The sequence below is a fragment of the Oncorhynchus gorbuscha genome, linkage group LG16 (assembly GCF_021184085.1).
Source record: "Oncorhynchus gorbuscha isolate QuinsamMale2020 ecotype Even-year linkage group LG16, OgorEven_v1.0, whole genome shotgun sequence".
Classification (NCBI taxonomy): Eukaryota; Metazoa; Chordata; class Actinopteri; order Salmoniformes; family Salmonidae; genus Oncorhynchus; species Oncorhynchus gorbuscha.
This window is the reverse complement of record NC_060188.1, coordinates 2,075,474-2,090,776: the sequence shown is the minus strand read 5'-3', so window position 1 is coordinate 2,090,776 and position 15,303 is coordinate 2,075,474. Positions and strand designations below refer to the sequence as shown.

Here is a 15,303-nt window from a genome sequence, read left to right as displayed (position 1 = left end):
ATATGACAGTGTCAAATTCCTATTCCAGAAGCAACATAACCAATTAAAATGGAACGGTCCAAGTACCGTACTGATATCGTTAAGAAGATGGCTAGAAGCAACTCAACGTTTGTGATATAATATGACTGTTGTGACAATAAGTAGTTTGAGTGTGGTTTAATGACACTGTACATGTTTGTGTTTTTGTGGCAGGGCTCCCACACAGTTGTTAACTAAATGGATCAGTCTAAGGACCAAACAAAGCAGGTCAGCCAGTGAATCATATCTTTTGTGAAGGAAATGTCTGACCTATATCATCCACCATGTAACATTTTCCATTCAGTGTTCTGTAATGCATACAGAATTTTCTCTAATGTATTATGTGCAAAAGGGTAAATTCCTTGTGCACCGCAGTGTGTCCAGGTGCTATGATTCTGGCAGGAACAGCTAGCTGGGTATCCAAAAGAAATGTCCAAAAAGTGATTGTTTTTTTTTGTATACTCTTTGATGTTGAGCTGTGTTTGTTTGGGGAACAAGAAGTAGGCTATACATGTATACCACAGGAGGTTGGTGGCACCTTAATTGGGGAGGACTGGCTTGTGGTAATGGCAGGAGTGGAATCAGTGGAATGGTATCAAATACATCAAACACGTGGTTTGATTCCATTCGCTCCGTTCCAGCCATTATTATGAGCTGTTCTCCCCTCTGCAGCCTCCTCTGATGTGTATACTGTTGTAATGGACATTAATTTGACCCTTTCACCCCCCCTCAGGTTATGGGACAAAGTCCTGGCTCTACAATCCAAACCTGTGGCGGAGAGGAGTCACTTCACAGAGAGAGTGAAAGCCACTGTATTCTTCCTCAGATGAACTGAACATTTACCACCCACATATAGCCAAACCTGATTTAATGCACCCTCATGCTTACATTTAAACATGAATGAGTAGTTAAATAGTGTTATAATAGTATATCTTATTTGTGACATGGGACCTGCAGAGATATCAATTGTTCATTTTAACGAGTATAAACTCGTTACTAATTCTCTCACTCCCACTCGTTCACACAGCCTACGTGAGAGAAATTAGCACGGCATCAAATTCAGTGTCTACCAGCGTTTCTCAAAATAACACACCAGATTTTAGGATTCACACACAGAAAATGAAATGTGTGTGTGTTTGTGTGTCTTCTAATATTATCTCAAGAGTTTTGTCTGCTTGTTCTCCTTGACCCGTCCCGTTATGGGTCAGTTCTCCAGAGAGTGGCCAACCAGTGGCAGCCCGGCCGACACCGGGGCTCAGGTGGACAGACTGACACAGCTCTGCACGGATCTGAGTCATTGCTACCAGAGCGAGCGGCTGCTGACTGGCCAGACCTTCAGAACCTCTGGCACTGAGCCAGGTACCAGCCCAACCAGAGGAGATGCAGAAGGGGGGATGGAAGGAGGGATAAGTAAGAAATAGGAAATTACAGAAGTACAGGCGATGGAAAACTGGTAGGAGATGACAGAAGTACAGGCGATGGAAAACTGGTAGGAGATGACAGAAGTATGGGGGATGGAAAACTGGTAGGAGATGACAGAAGTATGGGGGATGAGAACTGGTAGGAGATGACAGAAGTATGGGGGATGAGAACTGGTAGGAGATGACAGAAGTATGGGGGATGGAAAACTGGTAGGAGATGACAGAAGTATGGGGGATGGAAAACTGGTAGGAGATGACAGAAGTATGGGGGATGAGAACTGGTAGGAGATGACAGAAGTACAGGCGATGGAAAACTGGTAGGAGATGACAGAAGTATGGGGGATGGAAAACTGGTAGGAGATGACAGAAGTATGGGGGATGAGAACTGGTAGGAGATGACAGAAGTGGGGGATGGAAAACTGGTAGGAGATGACAGAAGTATGGGGGATGAGAACTGGTAGGAGATGACAGAAGTATGGGGGATGAGAACTGGTAGGAGATGACAGAAGTGGAGGGATGGAAAAGTGGTAGGAGATGACAGAAGTATGGGGGATGGAAAACTGGTAGGAGATGACAGAAGTATGGGGGATGGAAAACTGGTAGGAGATGACAGAAGTATGGGGGATGGAAAACTGGTAGGAGATGACAGAAGTATGGGGGATGGAAAACTGGTAGGAGATGACAGAAGTATGAGGGATGGAAAACTGGTAGGAGATGACAGAAGTATGGGGGATGGAAAACTGGTAGGAGATGACAGAGGTATGGGGGATGAGAACTGGTAGGAGATGACAGAAGTATGGGGGATGGAAAACTGGTAGGAGATGACAGAAGTACGGGGGATGGAAAACTGGTAGGAGATGACAGAAGTATGGGGGATGGAAAACTGGTAGGAGATGACAGAAGTATGGGGGATGGAAAACTGGTAGGAGATGACAGAAGTACGGGGGATGGAAAACTGGTAGGAGATGACAGAAGTATGGGGGATGAGAACTGGTAGGAGATGACATAAGTATGGGCGACGGAAAACTGGTAGGAGATGACAGAAGTATGGGCGATGAGAACCAGAGTCTGGAAAGAAAAGCAATAGGGGGTGGAGAAGGGGTCCATTTATCCAAAAACTAAGGATTTAGTTCACTTAGAAATAAGAACGTTCAGTGTTATTTTTCAGCTCATCACCCCTTAGTCCTCTGACCTCATTTACTGCTGAGCTTATTAATTCTGAAGCCATTAGCAATCATTTGACAGCTGTTTTTATGCTACAGATAACAATTAATTACAGTAACTTCTGAGTCATGTAAAGCAATTAGACACGGCAAAACCTTGTCATTTTTTTATAGCACCATTACCAATACATTTGAGATCGATTCGTATTGCGCTTTCACTGCATTTGTTTAATTTCATTTCCAAATACTGAAGAGAGTAATTCTTTGTCAATGTGTAATAATAATGCTTAGCTCATGTGTGTTATACATACCGTGCATTTGGAAAGTATTCAGACCTCTTGACTTTTTCCACATTTTCTTACGTTACAGCCTTATTCTATGGATTAAATGGTTATTTCCCCCCTCAATCTATACACAATACCCTATAATGACAAAGCATAAACAGGTTTTTAGAATGTTTTAGCAAATTTATTTAAAAAAAAAATGAAATATAACATTTACATAAGTATTCACACCCTTTACTCAGTGCTTTCTTGAAGCACCTTTGGCAGTGATTACAGCCTCGAGTCTTCTTGGGTATAACGTTACAAGCTTGGCACACCTGTATTTGGGGAGTTTCTCCCATTCTTCTCTGCAGATCCTTTCAAGCTCTGTCAGGTTATACAGCTATTTTCAGGTCTCTCCAGAAATGTTCGATTGGGTTAATTGTTTCTTATGGTCTGAGTCCTTTAGGTGCCTTTTGGCAAACTCCTAGCGTGCTATCATGTGCCTTTTACTGAGGAGTGGCTTCAGTCTGGCCACTCTACCATAAAGGCCTGAATGGTGGAGTGCTGCAGAGATGGTTGTGCTTCTGGAAGGTTTTCCCATCTCCAAAGAGGAGCTCTGTCAGTGACCATCGGGTTCTTGGTCACCTCCCTGACCAAAGCCCTTCTCCCCCGATTGCGCAATTTGGCTGGGCGGCCAGCTCTAGGAAGAGTCTTGGTGGTTCCAAACTTCCATTTAAGAATGATGGAGGCCACTGTGTTCTTGGGGACCTTCAATGCAGTAACTCTTTGGTACCCTTTCCCAGATGTTTGCCTCAACCCAATCCTGTCTCGGAGCTCTACGGACAATTCCTTTGACCTCATGGCTTGGTTTTTGCTCTGACATGCAATGTCAACTGTGGGACCTTTATATAGACAGGTGTGTGCTTTTCCAAACCATGTCTTATCAATTCAATTTAAACTATCAAAATAAAGAGAGTCGCACACTCCATGTGTAATCTCCCAGCAATTTAATGGGTATTTACCAATGTTTCGGCATCACTGTGCCTTTCTTTATTTTGATAGTTTATTCGTCGTTAGTCAGCACATCCACACAAACTATTATTCTGGGTGTGCGCCAGCTCATGTTTTTTATCATTCAATTGAATTTACCGCAGGTGGACTCCAATCAAATTGTAGAAATATCTGAAGGATGATCAATGGGAACGGGATGCGCCTGAACCCAATTTAGACTCTGATAGCAAAGCGTCTGAATTCTTTTGTAAAGATAATTTGCCAAACATGTCTGAAAACCGTTTTTCGCTTTCTCATTATGGGGTATTGTGTGTAGATTGATGAGGGAAACATGTATTTAATCCATTTTAGAATAAGGCTGTACCGTAACAAAGTGAAAAGGTTAAGGGGTCTGAATACTTTCCGAATGCGCTGTACATTTATATTTATGGATGATTTTTTCCATGTTATTATGTGAAGCAACATGCAAGAAGAGGGAATATGAGTCCTTGCTGATGCTGGAAGGACTGGAGAAGATGGTGGCAGACCTCCGGAAACATGCTGGACAGCTGAGAAAAGGTACTAAATCTTGCTTCACTCTATACACTCACGCACACACATCTCCACTCTGTGTTCTTCACTGGCACAGAGTATAATCAAATGTTGAGAATTAGGTAGCATGTTAAAAATCAGTCTTGGAAAGTAGGAATATTACCCTCCAATACTCCCTTTACTGACTTTTCCAGGGACTTCACTTGTAGTGAAATTGTGACCCTTTGCAATTGATTCACGCAGCAGAATGAGCCTATGTAGCATCTCACAGTATAATGCAACATATTCTCCACGACCTTGAACCAATACAATTATAAGCTGAGCTCTCTTTTCCCCCCTCTCACCAATCTCACTGTGACAGTGTGGTGCTGATGGGGGGACTTTTATTTAGAATTGACCGTTTTTAGTATTCCCCAAGCCTCCAAGGTGACTGGCTAGGGGCCAGATTGTGACAGAATGTTACAGAACACTCACACACTATCCAGAGTCAAAGCCAGAGTCCCCACTTAAAATTGAGCCTCGACTGGCTGCCTTGCTGGCCCCGGGCCTTCTCTAACACCTGGCTGCCTTGCTGGCCCCGGGCCTTCTCTAACACCTGGCTGCCTTGCTGGCCCCGGGCCTTCTCTAACACTCACAAAGAAATATCTCATTTGCATGTACTTAATTATTCACATCCCTGAGTACCAATACTTTGTAGAAGCACCTTTGGCACAGATTTGTGGTGAAATATTTCAAATCAATGGAGAGAGACTTAGATTTCCTCATAACAATCCAACTTTATTATTCATTATTACAATAATGGAGCTGGTCAACAATAAACGCAGAGGTGATCACTGGGGGGAGGGTTCACCTGGCCCTGGCAGACAGGCATTTCACAGACATTTCACAGACATTCAATGGAATGCAGGCTGTAGGTTTTATCACCAAGGCAGAGTACTAATGCAACGTATTATGTGACTTGTTAAGCAAATGTTTACTCCAGAACATATTTAGGCTTGCCATAACAAAGGGTTTGAATATTTATTGACTCAAAAGACATTTCAGATTATTATTTTTTCATTTGTAAACATTTTTCTATTTTTTCATGATGGGGTATTGTGTATATAGGCCAGAGACAAATCTAAATTTCATCCATTTTAAATGGAGGCTGTAACACAACAGAATGTGGAAGAAGTCAAGGGGTGTGAATACCTTCTCTAGAACAATTATACAGTTCCTATCTTATCTCTAATCTATATTCTGGTATTCATTCTGAAGGAACTGTATCATTCTTATAATTAATCTCTAATCTATATTCTGGTAGTCAGATTATGATGCAGCATTTTATTTTGGGACAATGCAGTGTAAATGTCCAACAATAGAATGGTACAGTGACGTTTGTTGCAGCATTGTCTTGAGTCAACGGACAACAGTATGATGAGCAGATTCATTCTCAGGTCACCATCCTCCAATGGAGAAATGTGCTCCCTGAGAGTCAATCTTCACGCGGACACACACTTACGAGCTAAATGAACCCCTCACTGTCTTGACTTACGGATAATGAAAATAGAAACCGTCAGTTACACCGGATTTATTCTGGTTTCCATTCCTGTGTGAATGTGACGGTGGGGCTCCTTCTCAGGTCCCCCTGTGTGAATGTGACGGTGAGGCTCCTTCTCAGGTCCCCCTGTGTGAATGTGACGGTGAGGCTCCTTCTCAGGTCCCCCTGTGTGAATGTGACGGTGAGGCTCCTTCTCAGGTCCCCCTGTGTGAATGTGACGGTGAGGCTCCTTCTCAGGTCCCCCTGTGTGAATGTGACGGTGAGGCTCCTTCTCAGGTCCCCCTGTGTGAATGTGACGGTGAGGCTCCTTCTCAGGTCCCCCTGTGTGAATGTGACGGTGAGGCTCCTTCTCAGGTCCCCCTGTGTGAATGTGACGGCGAGGCTCCTTCTCAGGTCCCCCTGTGTGAATGTGACGGTGAGGCTCCTTCTCAGGTCCCCCTGTGTGAATGTGACGGCGAGGCTCCTTCTCAGGTCCCCCTGTGTGAATGTGACGGCGAGGCTCCTTCTCAGGTCCCCCTGTGTGAATGTGACGGTGAGGCTCCTTCTCAGGTCCCCCTGTGTGAATGTGACGGCGAGGCTCCTTCTCAGGTCCCCCTGTGTGAATGTGACGGTGAGGCTCCTTCTCAGGTCCCCCTGTGTGAATGTGACGGTGAGGCTCCTTCTCAGGTCCCCCTGTGTGAATGTGACGGCGAGGCTCCTTCTCAGGTCCCCCTGTGTGAATGTGACGGCGAGGCTCCTTCTCAGGTCCCCCTGTGTGAATGTGACGGCGAGGCTCCTTCTCAGGTCCCCCTGTGTGAATGTGACGGCGAGGCTCCTTCTCAGGTCCCCCTGTGTGAATGTGACGGCGAGGCTCCTTCTCAGGTCCCCTGTGTGAATGTGACGGCGAGGCTCCTTCTCAGGTCCCCCTGTGTGAATGTGACGGCGAGGCTCCTTCTCAGGTCCCCCTGTGTGAATGTGACGGTGAGGCTCCTTCTCAGGTCCCCTGTCAGTCAGTCCATCCTGTGAATGTGACGGCGTAGGCTCCTTCTCAGGCTTGTCCCTGCTATTTAAATGCTGAGGGAGGCTCCTTCTCAGGTCACCCAGTGTGAATGTGACGCAAGGTTTTCAGGTCTCCTTGCTCACGCTCCTCTCACTCTAAAAATAATCACAATGTTTCCGACCAGAGCGGGAGGCATGGGATCGATGGAGGAGGCTGAAGGGGGAAGGAGCGGGCGCGTTCTGCCCCGTCAGGAGTAAGGGCGAGTGGGGTGACATGAGTGGGGTGACCCCCTTACCCCCCACCCTGACCTACACCAGCCAGGCAGAGCTCCAGGAGGTGGAGAGGCTGAGGTTGCGAGTGGAGCTGCTACAGCAGGAGGTGCACCTGCATCAGGTAGCGGCACATCTCAGTCTCAATGTGACACACACACACACACACACACACACACACACACACACAATGTGACACACACACACACACACTGTGTGACACACACACACACACACACACACACACACACACACACACACACACACACACCCCTGTATCAGGTAAGTGAGGCACATCTGTCTCATCCCACAATGTGACACACACCTGTATCAGGTAAGAGGCACATCTGTCTCAGTCCACACACACACACACACTGTAATGGTACAGGCACATCTGTCTCATACACACACACACACACACACACACACCTGTATCAGGTAAGAGGCACATCTGTCTCACACACACACACACACACACACGCAAGCGTTCTCAGGTCCCCCTGTTGCTCACACACACACACCACACACACCTGTATCAGGTAAGAGGCACATCTGTCTCATACATACACACACACACACACACCCTTTATCAGGTAAGAGGCACATCTCTCCACACACACACACACACACACACACCTGTGACAGGTAAGAGGACATCTGTCTCATACATACACACACACACACACCAGTATCAGGCAGAGCTCCACACACACCTGTAGAGGTGAGGTTGCACATCTGTCTCACAGCACACACACACACACCTGTATCAGGTAAGAGGCACATCTGTCTCATACATACACACACACACACACCTGTATCAGGTAAGAGGCACATCTGTCTCATACATACACACACACACACACATCAGGTAAGAGGCACATCTGTCTCATACATACACACACACACACACACCTGTATCAGGTAAGAGGCACATCTGTCTCATACATACACACACACCTGTATCAGGTAAGAGGCACATCTGTCTCATACACACACACACACACCTGTATCAGGTAAGAGGCACATCTGTCTCATACATACACACACACACACACACACCTGTATCAGGTAAGAGGCACATCTGTCTCACACACATCTGTCTCACACACACACACACACCTGTATCAGGTAAGAGGCACATCTGTCTCACACATACACACACACACACACACCTGTATCAGGTAAGAGGCACATCTGTCTCATACATACACACACACACACACACATCAGGTAAGAGGCAGTTGATACTCACACAACACACCTGTCAATCACACATCTGTCTCATACACACACACACACACACACATCAGGTAAGAGGCACATCTGTCTCATACATACACACACACACACACACACACTGTATCAGGTATCAGGTAAGAGGCACATCTGTCTCATACATACACACACACACACACACCTGTATCAGGTAAGAGGCACATCTGTCTCATACATACACACACACACACCTGTATCAGGTAAGAGGCACATCTGTCTCATACATACACACACACACACCTGTATCAGGTAAGAGGCACATCTGTCTCATACATACACACACACACACCACACCTGTATCAGGTAAGAGGCACATCTGTCTCATACATACACACACACACACACCTGTATCAGGTAAGAGGCACATCTGTCTCATACATACACACACACACACACTGTATCAGGTAAGAGGCACACTGTCACCAGGTTACACACACACACACACCTGTATCAGGTAAGAGGCACATCTGTCTCATACATATACACACACACACACACAGCAATAACACACACACACATATTTCTACCAAGAGCACACACATTACACACCTGTGCCATGTTAAAAGGAAAAAGGCACATTTCTCCACAAACAACACTGTGATTTTGCATCTGGTGTATGCTAATAACACACCAGGCAAGTTTAAGCATATTTCTACCAAGAGCCATGCCATTACACACCTGTGCCATGTTAAAAGGAAAAAGTTGATTTCTCCACAAAGGTCAATACTGTGATTTTGCATCTGTGTGTATGTATGCATTAGTCACTTTTTTGGTGTGCGTTCTGTTTCTCTGACAGGCTCTCTCTGACACCATGGTCATGCCCTCCGCTCCTGGACTTCCCAACCCCGCCGCGCTCCGTGACATTTACTCCCTGCTTGGAGAAGGAGGGGTGACGTTTCCTACTCTGGTTCTGGACACAGAACCTGACTAAAGGAACAGGTCAAATGAACTGAACAGGCCAAATCACCTGGGTCATGTTTATTAGGGCACACAATGCAGCAGAAAACAAATGAAAGTTTCTAATTGGACAAGTCCAGGTAGCCTCTCCCTGTTTCATTCGGTGTTCTTCCATTTGGTGCCTAATGAACACGACCAAGAAAGACTATTGAAGAGTAGACCAATGAATGGTATGTCTTAGGAGGGGACACTGAGAACAGAGGAAGAAGAATGGAGAATCTTCTGAAAAGAGGCATTTTTGTATGTTGGGAATGTCAATCTGTGTATTTATTTGGAGATATTGAGCATTTTGGTTTTACATTGTTCCTTTTTATATATTGTAAGACTCCTATAATTAAATTAAATTATTAAAATGGATGGATATTGAAAAAGTAACTTTGCATTTTCCATTCTGTAGTCTACATCTACAAATGTGTAATAATTTTAGTTTAATAATTTAAGTAAAAATGTTGTAGGTCAACTAAGTTAGGATCACTGACAGATGCTGTGATTTTATATTTGTCAGTAGGTGGCGCTTTACCCATGACTCGCCTTTCAAATCAAAACAGCCTACGTGCAGTACATTAGTACTTGTTATACAGACTATGTGCAGTACATTAGTACTTGTTATACAGACTATGTGCAGTACATTAGTACTTGTTATACAGACTATGTACAGTACATTAGTACTTGTTATACAGACTATGTGCAGTACATTAGTACTTGTTATACAGACTACAGTACATTAGTACTTGTTATACAGACTCATACAGTACATTAGTACTTGTTATACAGACTAGTACTTGTTATACAGACTACATTAGTACTTGTTATACAGACTATGTGCAGTACATACTTGTTATAGTACTTGTTATACAGACTTACAGTACATTAGTACTTGTTATACAGACTAGTAAAAACTTGTTATACAGACTAGTACATTGGGGAAAAAGTACATTAGTACTTGTTATACAAAAAACAGTTTAATTGATGACTGGGTACTTGTTATACAGGGTACATGTACTTGTTATACAGACTAGATACAGTACATTAGTACTTGTTATACAGACTAGATACAGTACATTAATACTTGTTATACAGACTACTAGTACATCTGCCCAGTACATTAGCCCTTGTTATACAGACTCATACAGTACATTAATACTTGTTATACAGACTCATACAGTACATTAGTTCTTGTTATACAGACTGCATACAGTACATTAGTACTTGTTATACAGACTTCATACAGTACATTAGTAAAAATCCAGTGGGGAAAAACTTGGCAAAACAGTTTAATGATGACTGGGGAGGGCTGAAGAGGTAGATCAACAGCATGAGCCTCATCTGCCCGGCCAACACGCCATCGGTCGTCAGGAGGTGTAGGTACGAACCAGTGGAGGCTGCTTAGGGGAGGACGGCTCATAATGATGACTGGAACGGAGCAAATGGAATGGCACCATGGAAACCATGTGTTTGATACCATTCCAACTATTCCGCTCCAGCCATTACTATGAGCCTGTCCTCCCAAATTATGGTGCCACCAACCTCCTGTGGCACGCACCAAGTGCCAGTCCCAATTCACTCCCTACCTCTTCCCCTTGGCCCTAACCTAATCCTTTGGTGTTTGCAGTTGTTTAAAGTGTAAGCAATATGGTGGATGCACCACCACTTCCTATGGAGGCCCTTCAGATCGGCCAACATTGAAGGGTAAGGCCTACGGGACCAGCTGTCTGTGTTCATCTCCATAGTCATAGCCACAAACTTGATCTGTGTCTTTGACTGGCCAGAGTCCATGCCTAATCTAAGAGGAATAGCCTCTGTCTGCTGTTTCATACATTTTTACTGACATTCCCATCCTGTCTGCTTCTGTATCAGATTTCTACATCCTGTATGGGTCTGGTATGTAATGGGTGTGTGTCGATGGCAGGGAAGTCAGGCGCAGGAAAACAAACTTGGTATAAACGGAGTAGTTTAATAAGTGCTCATAAAACTCCAAAAACCAAAATATACCAAAAATAATATGTGGGTACAAAACCCGTCGCACACCGACCCGAAATAGCACATAACATACAATAAAACAATCTCCGACAAGGACATGAGGGGAAACAGAGAATACACAATATGGAATTGATGGGATTGGAACCAGGTGTGAAGGAAGACAAGACCAAACCAATGGAAAATGAAAAATGGATCAGCGATGGCTAAAAGGTCGGTGACGTCGACCACCGAACACCGCCCGAAAAGGGGGGGAACCGGCTTCGGCGGAAGTCGTGACAGGTATGGCCACATCTAATATTCTATCTGATCCTAGGATCTGTTGTGATAGAATATGAAGTGATGGGTCTGTCAAACCATTTTTTTTGTCACATGCACTGAATACAACAAGTAGACCTTACATGTAAGTTTAGACCTTACATTGAAATGCTTACTTACAAGCCCCTAACTCTTTTTTGAACTGCACTGTTGGTTAAGAAAATATTTACCAAATAAACTCAAGTTTAAAAAAAGATAAATAACACAATAAAATAACAATAACGAGGCTATACACAGTGGGTACCGGTACCGAGTCAGTGTGCGGGGTCCAGGTTAGCCAAAGTAGTTTGTACAAATAGGTAGAGGTGAAGTGACTATGCATAGATAATAAACAGCGAGTAGCAGCAGTGTACAAAACAAATGGAGGGGTGGTGGAGGTGTTAATGTCAATAGTCCGGTGGCCATTTTATTCATTGTTCAGCAGTCTTATGGCTTGGAGGTAGAAGCTGAGCCTTTTGGTCCTAGACGACGCTCCGGGACCGCTTGTTGTGCGGTAGCAGAGAAAACAGTTTATGACTTGGGTGACTGAAGTCTGACAATTTTTTGGGCTTTCCTCTGATGCGATATGAGATATTATGAGGGTGTGTGTGAGAGGTAGCGGGGGCCCAGAGAGGATAAAAAGGGCCAATTCAATGCGTGCCCAGTCTACCCACGGTCAAATGACGTGAGGATGGCACAAGCTGGTCCAGACTGAGCGACAGGTGGCGCCGGGTTTACACAGCGGGTCGTGGGTGAGTATGCTCTGCTGCACCAGACCTCTCACACACACACACACACACACACACACACACACACACACACACACACACACACACACACACACACACACACACACACACACACACACACACACACACACACACACACACACACACACACCCCTCCAGGGGGACTGAGTCACCAGGGGAACAGGTTCCATGGAAAGCTACTATGATGGTTGTCAGCTGGGGTTAGCAGGTTTCTCACCAGAAAGAGACAAAGAGACGTAATAGCATACAGCAGGATAGTAGTCATGGTGACACGAGGGTGGTATTCAGAGGCACAAAATGGAATAAAATGGGGATTTTCGGTTTTCCATTAGATAGCCAATTTTGACTTTGTGGCTGTGCTAACACAAATTTGCTTTTTGGTCTTAACATAAGGCTAGAGTTAGGAATGTGGTTAATGTTAGGGTTAGGTTGAAAATCAGATTTTAATGAAAGAAATTGTACAAATAGACTGGGTTTATGACTGGTTTGTGGGTGTGGTAGTCAGTGACGACTGGCTCTTCCTTACCAACAGCTCTATTCCGATAAACGGGTCATTTTCCTCTGCTGCAGTAGAGTGATGAGGGCACTGATCATTATTCATTTAGAAATGATTCTATCAAGTGCTAGCTCTGTCACAATATTCTGTTTCTGCTATGGTACTGGTATTCACCAGTAGGTCTTTTACTACTACACACATGCTCTGTCAGTGGTTTTATGGGCCCATTTGCCATCCCTATCAGAACATACTGTTATTATTTATTTAATCATGATGCTACTGTATATCAATCCATTATTGAATGGGAAACTCTCCCAACCATTTTATCAAAGCATCCACTGTGATTTATAACTATGCCTTTCTTAATTGCCCCTGAGGGGATAAATACCGTGTTATTGAGTAAAAATGAACTATGTGTCTGTATAATTGTGGTTGCCAGTCCCTGTGTGGGAAGGGCGGGATTCCCAGCAAAAGGGAGGATTCTGTCTTGATAAGAGCTTCAGTTTAGGCCAGGGCATGTGAAGAGGGGAGACAGGAAAGTACTAAGCAGCAGGCATTAATAATGTCAACATAAATTTGCAACACACAGAGGTCCCGGTGAGCCCACTCAACTCAGCCTTCCTGTGTTCCCGTTTGCCTGACACAAGTCCCGCCCAGGTGACATACTGTAGTATGTATGCTTCAAACAACTGAACCATTTTCAGCAATGTCCTAGTCTTTACGTAAAGGGCAATTCTGCAACTTTTCAACCTCAAATTCATTATTTTCAGCACCATACCAGTGTCAACATGCATTTCTGTGATTAAAAAGATAAGAGTTCTTAAAAAATGCCTCTCTGTGACATCACAGGGTAGGATTAAATGTAAGAAAAACAACTAGTTTCTAGCCAGTTAAGGGTATTTTCTTGCTCCCCACGTCACTACGAATCTCATCTTTTGATGCCATCGGGTAGAACTGTTACACTTTACTGTATATTTTTACGACAAAACATAGAAACTGGTATTGTGCTGGTGGAATTAAATTGTATTTGTCACATGCGCACATGTTACGTGCTCTTAACCAACAAACAGATTTAGCTTAATAAACTAAAGGAAAAATAGCAACAAAATAAATGAACGTTTAAGTTTTCTGTGTCACTGTTCTATATTCCTCTACTCAACTGGTATCTTTCTCTCTCCCTTTTGCTTTTCCTTTTAGTCATTTTAGGAAGGGGACAACTGATGTTGTTTGAATTTAATTATCCTCTACTCTATTCTTTCTCCGCCTGGCCCTTTAATCTATCCATCCTCTCTGTAATTTGAATGGGAGGGGGGGCAGATGTGCAAAACCCATAGTGCTTTATAAACTGCCGTGTCCAAGTACACAGCCACAGATACCATGCTGCGTTACCAAGAATCCACCTCGTTTTTCATTGAGCCTTCTTTCTCCTCTCTCTCTGACGCCCCCAGCCCTTCTCTCCCCCATCCATCCCCCTCCTCTCCTCCTAAATCTCCTGTATCTCTTTCTCTGTTGGTATTCAGTTACAGCAGGCAGCTAGTGTTGAGTCACGCTGTTTCATCAATTACCCCTCCAGCAATGGTTTATTATTTGACTTCCTCCCTGACCACCCTGCCTGTGTGTGTCAGTTTACTCCGTCATAGAGAGCTTTCCAACGAATGGCAGGGAGGAACATCTTAATAAAGGTTCAATCTTGTCATTGTGTGTGTGTGTGTGTGTGTGTGTGTGTGTGTGTGTGTGTGTGTGTGTGTGTGTGTGTGTGTGTGTGTGTGTGTGTGTGTGTGTGTGTGTGTGTGTGTGTGTGGGGGATCTATTCCCATGTCCTCTTATTTCCTTTCAGACTATGGAGGAAAGTGTGTTCCACAACTCTCTCTGTTTATGTTGAAACCAGGGGAGTTTTGGTAAATAAATAATACTAATAGGTATTTGACGGTCACCTGACCCCTCAGTAAACCCCCTTCAGGTTGTTGTGACCAGTGGAGGCTGCTGAGTGGAGGACGCCTCAGAATAATGGCTGTAATGGAGCGAATGGAATGGCATCAGACACATGAAAACCATGTGTTTGATGTATTTGATACAATCCCATCCATTGCTCTCCAGCTGTTACCACAAGCCGTCCCCCCCAAATTAAGGAGCCTCCAACCTCCTGTGATTGTGACCATATAATTAGTTTTATTTTATTAGTTTTACTTAGTTTTATTATGGTTGTGGGTGACGCCCTCCGCCTCTCTGCTAGTCTGGTAGGATATTTTGTTAATCTGCCGCCAGACATGAGAGAGACATGATGACAGGTAAAGAATGTAGGTGGACTTCTATTCCATGGCTGACATCAATAA

The 15,303-nt window shown here is 44.3% G+C and overlaps 2 protein-coding genes across 2 annotated transcripts in view; one reads left to right on the top strand and one right to left on the bottom strand.

The window, feature by feature from the left end:
- Window positions 1-15,303, bottom strand: part of coro7 (coronin 7) — a 374,383-nt gene that overhangs the window by 353,848 nt on the left and 5,232 nt on the right.
- On the top strand, window positions 850-9,805 carry LOC124000695 (tubulin epsilon and delta complex protein 2). Its single transcript, XM_046307261.1, has 4 exons — window positions 850-1,428; window positions 4,339-4,437; window positions 7,114-7,322; window positions 9,270-9,805. The coding sequence occupies exons 1-4, from the start codon at window positions 1,218-1,220 to the stop codon at window positions 9,402-9,404; spliced, it is 654 nt and encodes a 217-aa protein (XP_046163217.1). The 5' UTR covers window positions 850-1,217; the 3' UTR covers window positions 9,405-9,805.